The sequence below is a fragment of the Podarcis bocagei genome (assembly GCF_964188305.1).
Source record: "Podarcis bocagei genome assembly, chromosome: 5".
Taxonomy (NCBI): Eukaryota; Metazoa; Chordata; class Lepidosauria; order Squamata; family Lacertidae; genus Podarcis; species Podarcis bocagei.
In genome coordinates, this window is record NC_138129.1 from 92,881,947 (window position 1) to 92,895,664 (window position 13,718).

Below are 13,718 nucleotides of genomic sequence, written 5' to 3' on the forward strand. Positions count from 1 at the left end.
AAAGCCTTGGAGAAATTCTTCTATGCAAAAGGCGGCCAGTTGATTCCACCAATCAGAAAAAGCATTTATCAGTAAAGTCCTCCCGATGTTACTGTATGGGGTTGAAATCTGGGGGTGGAATTTAAAAACACTATAACGGCTGGAGATTCTGCAAAACTCTTTTGCACGAAAGATACTGGGTCTCCCCAAGGGCTCAGTTGCTGCACAGTTAAGAACAGAACTGGGCCTCCCCTCCATTGTTGCGAGAGCCCACATTAGAATTATTAGTTTTTATTGTAAATTAATCAATGCCCCAGGTTCCCTACTAGCCAGGCAAGCCTTTTTAACTTGTTCTCATAGCAACAAATGGTCCAAGGCCATGGAGACTATTACTGCACGCTACTCCCTCCCAGATCTAGACACGCTGTCATCTTGGCACCAACATGAAATCCGGGCCTGGATTCTTACAAGAGACGAGGCCATGGACCGGGCACAGTCCACCACAGCCCGCCTCTCCATGTGGCTCCCTAAAGTGAAAGTGGTAAGATCACTTGCCAACTACTTGATAGAACTGACGGAGCCCAATTTGAGAAGAGCGTTTACTATGGCCCGTTTCCATTCTATACCCACGGCCTTCCTCCAGGGGATTTACTCTAAGACCCCTATTACTCAGCGTCTATGTCCATGCACAATGAATGAAGTAGAGGACTTCATACATTTCTTTTTCTACTGCCCTATTTATGAGCCAATAAGATCTAAGCTCCTCCTCTTAATCCCGTCCACCATTACGTCTAAGGAAGACTGTTTGAAATCGCTTCTTGTGGACGCAAATCCCCAAATTTCACGTGGGGTGGCAATCTTCATAGTGCAGGCTCTGAAACTCAGGGCTACTCTGACAGGGTAGTGTGTCCTAGACCTGGTCCTGTTTTAATTCTTTTATTACATTCTTTTTTTTTTTTCTTAACTCAATGTGCCGAGCTTATTCTGGGGCCATTTTTTGCTTTATATATATCCGCATATTAGATTTCTGGCGCTGGCAACTAAATCATTGCATTATTGTCTTAGGGTAATTTAAATGTCATTACGCCAGCAATATCGCCTTGAATTTTTGCTTGGTTGCTTGTCTCTAGCATTTTTGTATTGTCTTATTTTGCTATGGCTGTATGCTAATGCAATAAAGGTTTGATGATGATGATGATGATGATGATGATGATGATGATAAAAAGCCTTCTGTTTCGACCGCCAAACCTTTCAGGGGAGCATTTGCAACTGTTTGGCACCATTTTTTAGTGAATTGCCGAAAGTCAAATTTTTGATGAAATTGTGACCCCGGGGCTTAGGGATTTTTTCAAAAAAACCTTTTTCTGCCGGTTAAGTTGTCGAGGGCTGATTTCTTTTCCTGTGATAAAAAGCCTTCTGTTTCAACCGCCAAACCTTTCAGGGGAGCATTTGCAACGGTTTGACACCATTTTTGAGTGAATTGGAGAACGTCAGATTTTTGATGAAATTGTGACCCCGGGCTTAGGGATTTTTTCAAAAAAATCTTTTTCTGCCGGTGAAGTTGTCGATGGCTGATTTCCTGTCCTGTGATAAAAAGCCTTCTGTTCGGACCGGGAAAACTCTCAGGGAAGTATTTGCAACCGTTTGGCACCATTTGTGAGTGAATTGCCGAAAGTCAGATTTTTGATGAAATTGTGACCCCGGGGCTTAGGGATTTTTTTAAAAAAAACCTTTTTCTGCCGGTTAAGTTGTCGAGGGCTGATTTCTTTTCCTGTGATAAAAAGCCTTCTGTTTCAACCGCCAAACCTTTCAGGGGAGCATTTGCAACGGTTTGACACCATTTTTGAGTGAATTGGAGAACGTCAGATTTTTGATGAAATTGTGACCCCGGGCTTAGGGATTTTTTCAAAAAAATCTTTTTCTGCCGGTGAAGTTGTCGATGGCTGATTTCCTGTCCTGTGATAAAAAGCCTTCTGTTTGGACCGGGAAAACTCTCAGGGAAGTATTTGCAACCGTTTGGAACCATTTGTGAGTGAATTGCCGAAAGTCAGATTTTTGATGAAATTGTGACCCCGGGGCTTAGGGATTTTTTCAAAAAAATCTTTTTCTGCCGGTGAAGTTGTCGATGGCTGATTTCCTGTCCTGTGATAAAAAGCCTTCTGTTTGTACCGGGAAAACTCTCAGGGAAGTATTTGCAACCGTTTGGCACCATTTGTGAGTGAATTGCCGAAAGTCAGATTTTTGATGAAATTGTGACCCCGGGGCTTAGGGATTTTTTTAAAAAAATCTTTTTCTGCCAGTGAAGTTGTCGAGGGCTGATTTCCTGTCCTGTGATAAAAAGCCTTCTGTTTGGACCAGCAAAACTCTCAGGGAAGGATTTGCAACCGTTTGGCCACATTTCTGAGTGAGTTGCCGAAAGTCAGATTTTTGATTAAATTGTGACCCCGGGGCTTAGGGATTTTTTCAAAAAAATCTTTTTCTGCCGGTTAACTTGTTGAGGGCTGATTTCCTGTCCTGTGATAAAAAGCCTTCTGTTTGGAACAGCAAAACTCTCAGGGAAGGATTTGCAACCGTTTGGCCACATTTCTGAGTGAGTTGCCGAAAGTCAGATTTTTGATGAGATTGTGACCCCGAGGCTTAAGGATTTTCTCAAAAAAAATCTTTTTCGGCCGCTAAAGTTGTCGAGTTCTTATTTCCTGTCCTGTGATAAAAAGACTTCTGTTTCCCCCGAAAAACCTTTCAGGGGAGCATTTGCAACCGTTTGGCACCACTTTAGAGTGAATTGCCGAAAGTCGGATTTTTTATGAAATTGTGACCCCGGGGCTTAGGGATTTTTTCAAAAAAATCATTTTCTGCCGCCGAAGTTGTCAAGGGCTGATTTCTTGTCCTGCGATAAAAAGCCTTATGTTTCGACCGCTAAACCTTCTCAGGGGAGCATTTGCAACCGTTTGGCACCATTTTTGAGTGAATTGCCAAAGGTCAAATTTTTGATGAAATTGTGACCCCGGGGCTTAGGGATTTTTTCAAAAAAATCATTTTCTGCCGGTGAAGTTGTCGACGGCTGATTACCTGTCCTGTGATAAAAAGCCTTCTGTTTCGACTGGCAAAACTCTCAGGGGAGCATTTGCAACCGTTTGGCGCCATTTTTGAGTAAATTGCCGAAAGTCAGATTTTAGATGAAATTGTGGGTTAGGGATTTTCTCAAAAATATCTTATTTTTCCGGTTAAGTTGTTGAGGGCTGATTTCTTTTCCTGTGATAAAAAGCCTTCTGTTTCCACCGAAAAACCTTTCAACGGAGCATTTGCAACCGTTTGGCACCATTTTTGAGTGAATTGCCGAAAGTCAGATTTTAGATGAAATTGTGACCCCGGGGGTTAGGGATTTTCTCAAAAATATCTTATTTTTCCGGTAAGTTGTTTAGGGCTGATTTCTTTTCCTGTGATAAAAAGCCTTCTGTTTCCACCGAAAAACCTTTCAACGGAGCATTGGCAACCGTTTGGCACCATTTTTGAGTGAATTGCCCAAAGTCAGATTTTTGATGAAATTGTGACCCCGGGGCTTAGGGATTTTTTCAGAAAAATCTTTTTCTGCCGATTAAGTTGTCGCGGGCTGATTTCTTTTTCTTTGATAAAAAGACTTCTTTTTCGACCGCCTAACCTTTCAGGGGAGCATATGCAACCGTTTGGCACCATGTTAGAGTGAATTCCCGAAACTCAGATTTTTGATGAAATTGTGACCCAGGGGCTTAGGGATTTTTTCAAAAAAATCTTTTTCTGCCGGTTATGTTGTCGAGGGCTGATTTCTTGTCCTGTGATAAAAAGCCTTCTGTTTCCACTGAAAAACCTTTCAACGGAGCATTTGCAACCGTTTGGCACCATTTTTGAGTGAATTGCCGAAAGTCAGATTTTAGATGAAATTGTGACCCCGGGGCTTAGGGATTTTTTCAAAAAAATCATTTTCTGCCGCCGAAGTTGTCAAGGGCTGATTTCTTGTCCTGCGATAAAAAGCCTTATGTTTCGACCGCTAAACCTTCTCAGGGGAGCATTTGCAACCGATTGGCACCATTTTTTAGTGAATTGCCGAAAGTCAAATTTTTGATGAAATTGTGACCCCGGGGCTTAGGGATTTTTTCAAAAAAATCATTTTCTGCCGGTGAAGTTGTCGACGGCTGATTACCTGTCCTGTGATAAAAAGCCTTCTGTTTCGACTGGCAAAACTCTCAGGGAAGCATTTGCAACCGTTTGGCACCATTTTTGAGTGAATTGCTGAAAGTCAGATTTTAGATGAAATTGTGACCCCGGGGGTTAGGGATTTTCTCAAAAATATCTTATTTTTCCGGTTAAGTTTTTGAGGGCTGATTTCTTTTCCTCTGATAAAAAGCCTTCTGTTTCCACCGAGAAACCTTTCAACGGAGCATTTGCAACCGTTTGGCACCATGTTAGAGTGAATTCCCGAAAGTCAGATTTTTGATGAAATTGTGACCCTGGGGCTTAGGGATTTTTTCAAAAAAATCTTTTTCTGCCGGTTATGTTGTCGAGGGCTCATTTCTTGTCCTGTGATAAAAAGCCTTATGTTTAGACAGCTAAACCTTCTCAGGGGAGCATTTGCAACCGATTGGCGCCATTTTTGAGTGAATTGCCGAAAGTCAAATTTTTGATGAAATTGTGACCCCGGGGCTTATGGATTTTCTCAAAAATATCTTTTTCTGCCGGTTAAGTTGTCGAGGGCTTATTCCTTGTCCTGTGATAAAAAGCCTTCTGTTTCCACCGAAAAACCTTTCAGGGGTTCCTATTCTTCTGGTAATTTTCGCCATTTCTGCATATTCCTTATGTTTTTGTATCCATTCTTCCTTTGCTGGGACTTCCACTTATATTACCACTTATATTTCTCTTCTTTGCATCTGTATGGAGGTTCTGCCTTGTTTGTTTGTTTGTTTATGTTATCTTCTTTTTTTTAATAAAAAATATTTAGTTATTTACAACCATTTTATGCTGCCCAATAACACATTTCCCTGGACAACTAATATAACAATAAAAACTTGAAAATATAATGAAAGTTTCTTGTATTAATGCGGCTGTGTCCTTGGTGAATTTGTACTATATACTGACAGATAAAAGCACACATTGAACAGCCTTGGGAATTATATATATATGAAGAATAAGCTCGCGAAGCAGTGTGGGCACATTCTTCCACATCTGGTGGGAGTGCCCAAAATGTGGGGAAGTTTTGAAGTACACAGCTGATAAGGAAATGAAGCTTATGCTATTGTGCAATATCGACAGTGACTATCTGTTGTACCTGTGAAGGAAGTCACTGTCTTGCTTGTTCCTGGTACCTCCGACAGCTCTGCTGAGCAAGTGGCGTCTTCCATCTTCTCCCAGCCATGTGGACTAGATGGCAAAAAATGTGGGAGGTTATATCATACACTCACATATCAGATTAGGGAGGCGAAAACACAAAAGACTTGGCAATTCTTTTATGACACGCGATTCCTGAAGAAAAAGGCGATACATCAACCAAGGCTATATACAAGCACAAGTCTTTATTGGTACATCAAGTTTGTGCAACTCCTCAAAAAGGGAGAAAGCTGAATGGCAGTGGGTTTCAGAGAGGGTAAGTAAGAGAGGTTAATATTCATTGATTTGTGAAATTTCTCTACTCACAGCTACCTCTGATTTATTGCATGCCAAAGTAACTTTCACTTCGTCAATTTGTGAATAATAATAATAATAATAATAATAATAATAATAATAATATATTGTTTATACCCCACCCATCTGGCTGGGTTTCCCCAGCCACTTTGGGCGGCTCCCAACAGAATATTAAAAACACAATAAAACATCAAACATTAAAAACTTCCTTAAACAGGATTGCCTTCAGGTGTCTTCTGAAAGTCAAGTAGTTGTTTATTTCCTTGACATCTGACGGGAGGGCGTTCTACAGGGCGGGCGCCACTACCGAGAAGGCCCTCTGCCTGGTTCCTTGTAACCTCGCTTCTCGCAGTGAGGGAACCACCAGAAGGCCCTCAGAGCTGGGCCTCAGTGTCCGGGCTGAACGATGGGGGTGGAGATGCTCCTTCAGGTATACTGGGCCAAAGCCGTTTAGGGCTTTAAAGGTCAGCCATATCAGGCTGAGGAGGCGAGCCAGTGAAAAATTGTTTCAACCTGAGATATACAGTAGTTAGACTCAATTAATGGGGGGGGGGGTCTTTCCTTGGCAGTCAGCAGTGTTCGTGCTGGAAAGGAGCTTATTTTATGTGCTTCACATCTCATGTTTTCAGTAAGCATCTGAAAGGGTTGCTATCGCATTGCATCTCGCTAATAATATTTCTATTGCAAGTAAAGAGTTATTCTGAGCCATTACCAAAAATGAGGAAAGCTGCACTCCAATCTAGCGCCAGGCATAGCAGCAACATCTTAACAGAATAATATCACTCTCCAAAGCCAAACTATTCCAGTAAGGTAATTTGCTGGCACTTGCTGTCACAGAGTTTCAAATATTATTCTGAGGATGTCTTTACTTTCAGGCATTTTACGCTTATTTACTCTGAAGTATGCCCCACTGTCTTCAAAAAGGATCACTTCCTAGGACATGCGTGGTGGACTGCAGTCCTGGTCACATTGTGATCAGCGGGGCTTACTTCCAAGTAAAGATACATAGAATGACGCTCTCAATATATCACCAAGTCCGTTTTCAGAATCTACTAGGCTCATTCGTCCCAGTCCTCTTCGTCTTCATCGTCTCCTGTCGCAGTTAAGAATTTATATACAACCGCGCAAACTCCCAAGAGCCAGGCAAACACTGTGCCGGCAGAGAAGATGCAGAACCCAACCAGACCCAGGAAAAGATAGTCTTGGTCATCAAAATGGATGAAGCATTTATAATTCAGTTGCTCCTGTGCCTCTTCCAGCATCTTCAAGTCATGAACAAAAGCTGGGCTGTAGCAGGTGACGTTGTCAGAGTCTGCAGAGGAAACGCAAGAGGGACAACAAGTCTCGACTTGTGCATAAAAAAGTCAATTAAGGACATGTCTACAGGCCTGTGGCCTTGATCTTCTCCAGACCCAGTAAGACACCCTCCCCTTCAAACTCAGACCTAACTTGCTTTCATGTTTGTTCCAGTCAAGTGGTGTATATATTTCAGGAAACAAAATAAATCAGCATTTTTGTTTGTTATCTTTCTACTAAGCATCTAAAATGGCTTACCACCCAGTAGACTGATTACTGGACCCATTCCCAGGGGCCAAATATTCTTGGAGGGGGAGGCAGAATTCTCCATCACTTTGGGGGGAAAGATTTCTGCAGCTGAGGTTTGGGGTTTTTTTGGTAATCCTTCCAAAATAATTGTCTTGGTGAATACTGAATGAAAAGCTATTATTAGTCCATGTTAGTGGGTGAACACAAGGGTGATCTGGCTTTGACAGAGGTCCCCAAACTAAGGCCCACGGGCCGGATAAGGCCCAAGGGACTTGTTTATCTGGCCCGTGGCGACCCCCGCTGCCCGCTGTCGCTGCCTGCTCTTACTGGCGCTGCGCGGCTGCCCACTTCCGGGTCGGGGCAGCACTGGAAATAGCTTGTGCGCATGCACAAGCATTATTTCCTTCTCCCCTGGCAGCGGCAAGCCCGCCATTTTGTGGTTTGCCTCGGGTGCCAAAATGTCTTGGGCCAGCCCTGCAGATGGGTCACATTCACCTGGTTTTGGGCCTAGTAAAGTCCGGTAAAGTCCAGTCAAAGGCGACTATGGGGTTGCGGCGCTCATCTCACTTTCAGGCCGAGGGAGCAGGCGTTTGTCCACAGACAGCTCTCTGGGTCATGTGGCCAGCAGGACTAAACCACTTCTGGTGCAACGGGACACCGTGACAGAAACCACAGCGCACAGAAACGCCGTTTACCTTCCTGCTGCAGCAGTACCTATTTATCTACTTGCACTGGCGTACTTTTGAACTGCTAGGTTGGCAGGAGCTGGGACAGAGCAACGGGAGCTCACTCCGTCACGGGGATACAAACCTCTAGCCTTCTGATTGGCAAGCCCAAGAGGCTCAGTGGTTTAGACCACAGTGCCACCCGTATCCCCCATGTGCCAAGGATGCTGTAGCATTGGGTTGGCTGGGAGTTGGGCTAGATGACGTAGCCCAACGCCATCTTTGTGACGGTGTGGTCCCTCTGTGCTTCCTTACACAGAACCTCATTTGCCCATTTTGCTACCCATCTCCTAGTTTGGAGAGATCTTTGGCAGGAGCTGGGACAGAATAACGGGAACTCACCCTGTCGCGGGGATTCGAACCGCCAACCTTCTGACTGGCAAGTCCAAGAGGCTCAGTGGTTTAGAGCACAGTGCCAGCTGTTTCCCAACTTCCCCAAACGGTGTGGATGCCATTGGCAGAACTCATGCAGTGTTGGACCACCCAACTCTGGCACTAGAACCACCTAATTTTATTGGACGTCTACCCTTCGCCTAGTGCAGACAGGTTGCCTGCCCTGGGCTGGCTCTCATACTGTAGAAGACAGCGGTCAAGTGGAGCCACAAAGTTATCATGATGTGCCATCTTTTGCCACCAGCTGGCATAGAGCATGGTGTGTCTTATTTCGTTTCCAGAAGGAAAGAGGAGCTCTCGTTGCCAGATAAGCTTGCAGCCAGCATTAAAGTTTAACCACTGCTCTCAAACAAGGCGCAGAGGAATGCAAAGGGACGTGTCTGTTTCACACACAAACAGTATTGCTGGCTATTTGAAACAGCCGTGGCAAGGCTATAAGGTGAGTTGTGTGACATAAGTGGGAAACAGAACTGCCTTCCCTGACACATAAGCAGCCTCCTTCTTCCCCCTTCCCCTTCTCTGAGAGTTACGACGCAGGAATAGAAATTTTCTTCTGGTAGCATAGCTTTGTCTCTGTTTGGAATATGGGAAGGGAGGGAAGGATCCAGAAAAGGAGTTGTGTATCGGAATTAATGGGAAACGGCCTCCGCTTTGGTAAATGCATGAGGAAAGGATTCAAACTCTGTAGTAGCAGAAATTGAGTGATATTTGTAAAGAAAAAGATCAAAGGAATGTATACAAAGGAGAAAGAAATGATATTATACAATGTAAACCTGTGTAGAAAAGAACGTTATATCAAACAGTATGATGAGAAGGATTGTGCTTATGAGTACTTTTACTATGTAAATAACTTTGTCTCTTTTTTCTTTTTTTAGTTTGATTTCTTTGTTACTTCTTTATTTCCTTTTTTCCTTTATAAATTTTCTATTTTATATATATATATATTTACCTGTTAAGAGATAGTACATAATGTTTGTATAGACATGCAAACCTTTTAATCAATAAAGAATTGATAATAATAAAAGAAATATTGTAACGTTAAAAAAAACAACTTTGTGAATTGCATGGGTTGCCCCACCCTCCCCCCAAAAACTACCATGATAATACGGCAAGCCTTTTAGGTGGTTCCTCAACAATAAGAAGTGACAACAGCTGAAAAGAATGGCATCAGCAAAACTACAGATAATAAAGCAAGAAACACTCCACTCAGAATAGTGGAGAAGCTTGCACACAACATTTTGACTCGGGAATCACAAGAAATTCAGGATAAACAGCAGCAGGGCTCTCTGTTGCCTTGATGGCTGACGAGGGGAGAAGGGGGCAAGACGAAATATTTGTGTGTGTTTGCTTGACATTTTCAAAGAGCTCCCATTAACTTCGACAAGAAAGTACCTTCCTGGTGCAATAGTTATACAGTGGTACGTCGGGTTAAGAACTTAATTCGTTCTGGAGGTCTGTTCTTAACCTGAAACTGTTCTTAACCTGAGGTGACACTTTAGCTAATGGGGCCTCCCGCTGCCGCTGCTGTGCGATTTCTGTTCTCATCCTGAAGCAAAGTTCTTAACCCGAGGTACTATTTCTGGGTTAGCGGAGTATGTAACCTGATGCGTATGTAACCTGAAGCGTCTGTAACCTGAGGTACCTCTGTACTGCCACTTCATTGAAAAGTAAATTATTGCTGTCCGTCCTTGGCTTTGACTCTTCTGAGGCAGAGGAGCAAAGTAGTGGTACATACATGCCTTTGCTCTAAGCATAGGAATGCAGAGGACTTATTTTTAAAGGCCAAACGCCAGAGGGGCATTCTTGTCCTGAGTCCACAGACTGCTCACCCTCTCAGCCCAGCAGCTGCGTAAGTGCCCTACAGCTCACCTGGAGATGGGACTCCATTCCTTAGATGCTCAGCATTTCCCACTCACCTGGGATAGTTATGCCATTCTCTTTTATGAAGCTGCACAGTTCCATGAAGGAGCAGTTGCAGAACCAGGGATTCCCGCTTAAGCCCAGGCTTCTCAGGTTGGGCAGGTCCCTGAGGGTAATTGCATCAAGGAACGTCAGGCTGCAGCGGCTCACATCCAGGTGCCTCAGCCAGGTATTGTTGGCAAAGGAGTCCTTCTCAATCTCCACCAGACCGGGGTTGTCGGAGAGCTTGAGCACAACCAGGCTGCCGAGCTGGGAAAAGGTCCCAAACGTGATCAGGGTGAGGTTGTTGAAACTGAGGTCCAAGTAGACAAGCCTGATGATGCTCACAAAGGTGAAGTCCAGGTCCTGGCCCAAAGCATTGCCACTGCAGTCTAGATAGATCAAGTCGCTGAGGAAGTTCAGCTCCACGGATGGCAAGTAGCTGAGCTGGTTCTGAGCCAGGATCAGCTGCCGGGTGTCCAGAGGGATGGTCGCCGGGAACTCTGCAAGCCCCTTCCCTGTGCAGTTCACGGCCAGATACTCGCAAGTGCACCCCTGGGGACACGACACACCTTCTGCCATCCCGCCAATTCCTAGGAGCAGCACAACCCACCACAAGCAGCACCCGGCTCCCTTTGTACCCCTATGTTCTCGACTCCATTCTGGGTGGGGAGCCATTTCTTCTCCGCACAGATCCTGTGGAGAGCTCAAGGTGCTCTGCTTTCTGCAAACTCTTCGCTCGTCAACATCTCGGGCAAACTGCCAACTGAAGCACCTGGGGCAGAGAGCTCACTTTCTTGAATGTGCAAAACGGCCACTTGCTGCTCTGTATCGTGTTGACTGCCAGTTGACACCTTTATGTCATCCAAGGTTCATCCCTACACAGGTTTTGGGCATGCTTTGTGTGTATGCACAAGAGAAAGTTTACGTCTTCTGCCATTGGCAGATGAAGATGATGGATTTTTTGGAGCTAGCCGACCTAACCGGAAGAGTCCGCGACTGGAAGGAGGAGGAGTATCAGCAAAAGTGGATTAAATTTAATGATTATTTAGTTAAATATGTTAAGTTAAATTAACTGAAAACAGCTTGCAGATACTTAATTGGCTTAGGATTTTATTTATGTTAAGTGATGAATTAATATGTTTAATTTCATAATGTGAAGATTTAAGGATGTTAAAGTTAAATTTTATAAGAATTGTGATATGGAAAACCGTTAAAAGTATATACAGTGAAATTCAACCAAGGGGAAGCAAGGAAGTCACTTAACAAAGTTAATACGTGTAATTTTCAATAAGGCTATGATTTATGTTTGTTTATCTTATGTGTTTGTTTGTTTGTTTATAATATTGTGAAAACCAATAAAAAAATTTTGGAAAAAAAGAAAGAAAGTGTTCGTCTTCTGTACCTGAGGCAGACTAGGGTGCCTGACAATCACCAAGAAAATTTTAGAGAGTCCAAGGCTGAGAAGGCAGGCAGGGCTTGTGTGATGGAACTTAATTAAGACTTCTAACCCCCCCCCCCCATCTTTTAGAGTGCATTACATAAATAAATACAACCAAGGTGAATAGCTGTCAACTTTCCCCTTTTTAAAAGGGAAATTCCCTTATTCCGAATAGGATTCCTCGCAAGAAAAGGGAAAAGTTGACAGCTATGCCCAGGTGGTTAAGAAAGCCCAACAGAGACTCCACCTCCTCAGAGTATTGTGGAAGAACGATGTCAATCAACATTTGATGATCTCCTTCTACCGGTCCACAATAGAAAGTGTCCTTTCATACTGCATCACGGTGTGGTACGCTGGTTTGACATCATCTGACAGGAAGTGCCTACAGAGGGTGGTGAATACAGCACAAGGTATTATGGGCTGTCCCGTGAATCCGCTGGATGAAATAGCGGAAGAACGTTGCCTCAGGAGAGTGAGGAAAATTCTCAGGGATGATTCACACCCTGGCTGGCACTTTCTTGATCTCCTGCCCTCAGGCAGAAGATATAGAAGCACCAACAGGGTAAAGAACAGCTTCTGTCAGTGGGCTGTTAGGCTGCTGAATGAAAAGATAACAACAGGGCAACTGACTTTTGGGTTTGGTGGGTGTGCGTCAGTAAACGAGGGGAATTAAGACTAAGAGAGCTGAGTGGGGGGTGCTCATGTAATCTCACTGTATACAAGTTGTACAAGTGACAATAAATTATTTCAATTACTGTACGTTCTTCATTAAATTATCTTTCCATTGATATATAATTTTATGGTGTTACTCCCCCAGAAAGTGGTGTTGTGAGCCATCAAACCTCGGAAATACATTTTACCCAAAAGGTTTCCACAATTTTGGCCAGTAGCGTACAATGGAATGGTCTCGGTGGGGGGGAGCAGATTTTTATTCTGATTATGACTTTATCAAAATAAAATAATATGTAATAAAACACACACACACACACACATGGCTTTGCAACCTGTTTACATCTGCAAGAGCTCTTCTAAGCACCGAATAGGTAACTTTCAATCTTTCTCTATTTTGGGGAGTTTTCTTGTTGAATGGACAGGCTCCCACCCCTTTTCCACCGCTATTGTTAGTATGAGTACTCTCTCTGTCTCTTTTAGGAATTTATTGTTTAGTTTAGGAGTGTGACTGTAGCAGGTATCAGGGGAAAGGCTAATTGATTTGGTTTCAATGCTGCACCCCATTGATTAAAAGAATTCTCCCCTCTAAATCTCCTGTAAGGAACACCATTTAAATTTGTGCTCATGTCATGGATAAGAATTTCTGACTTTGGAGCTCTTTTTGACATTTTTTCCCAGCATGGTGGGCAGCTAGCCCACATAAAAGATTCCCTTCGTGCAAGCATGTTTGAAGGTCATGTGTGAAGCGCACAGACTCCCGGAGACTAATGCAACATCTGACCCCACTTCTCTAAATCAATGGCCGCAGTTGTCCTTTGCTTGGGGGCCCTTTCAGAAATGTCCTCAGCTCTTACGGAGCAGGTGGGCCACCAGTTATTGGCTATCACAGTCGCCCCCCAGGAACCTCCTTCCCACTTGACTCCCTTGACGCCTCAGGGACCGAGACTTGGACTTGCACCTCGGTGTGATGACCTGGGACTTGGGCTCAGACTCAGAACCAGAGAAGTCTCAGTCCGCACCGGATCCTTTGCCTCAGGCGACAGCTGAACCAAGTCTGGGGCCTGATCCTGAAGAGCCCCAGTCTGCACAGGTTCCCCTGCAACAAGCATCAGCTGGGCTGAGTCAGGGGCCTGAGCCTGCCCTGGCTCCAGTTACGGGGATTACGTTGCCTTCAGCTGGGCCATCACTTACAGCTGCTCCACTACCAGTTGGGTCAGGAGAGGCTGAGGCGGCCTCTGGGTCTAGTAACCCACCGACATCTCCCGAGCTGCAGAGACTGAGGTCTGAGAGATGGAGAGACCTGAGTACTCGCAGGAGGAGTGCTCACTTTCAGGCGAGACAGGGAGGTGAGTCACTGGGGGATCAGGACCGGCCGCTACCCCGACAAAGATTAAAGGCTGTTGGACCCTGCC

General features: G+C 44.3%; 1 protein-coding gene across 1 annotated transcript; it reads right to left on the bottom strand.

Annotated features, from left to right (window-relative positions):
* Window positions 1–6,510: 6,510 nt before the first annotated feature.
* LOC308587769 (leucine-rich repeat-containing protein 52-like) lies at window positions 6,511–10,775 on the bottom strand (the record flags this gene model as incomplete). The annotated part of the gene is made up of 2 exons (XM_081195532.1): window positions 6,511–6,979; window positions 10,211–10,775. The coding sequence occupies 2 exons, from the start codon at window positions 10,773–10,775 to the stop codon at window positions 6,690–6,692; spliced, it is 855 nt and encodes a 284-aa protein (XP_081051658.1). The 3' UTR covers window positions 6,511–6,689.
* Window positions 10,776–13,718: the final 2,943 nt, after the last annotated feature.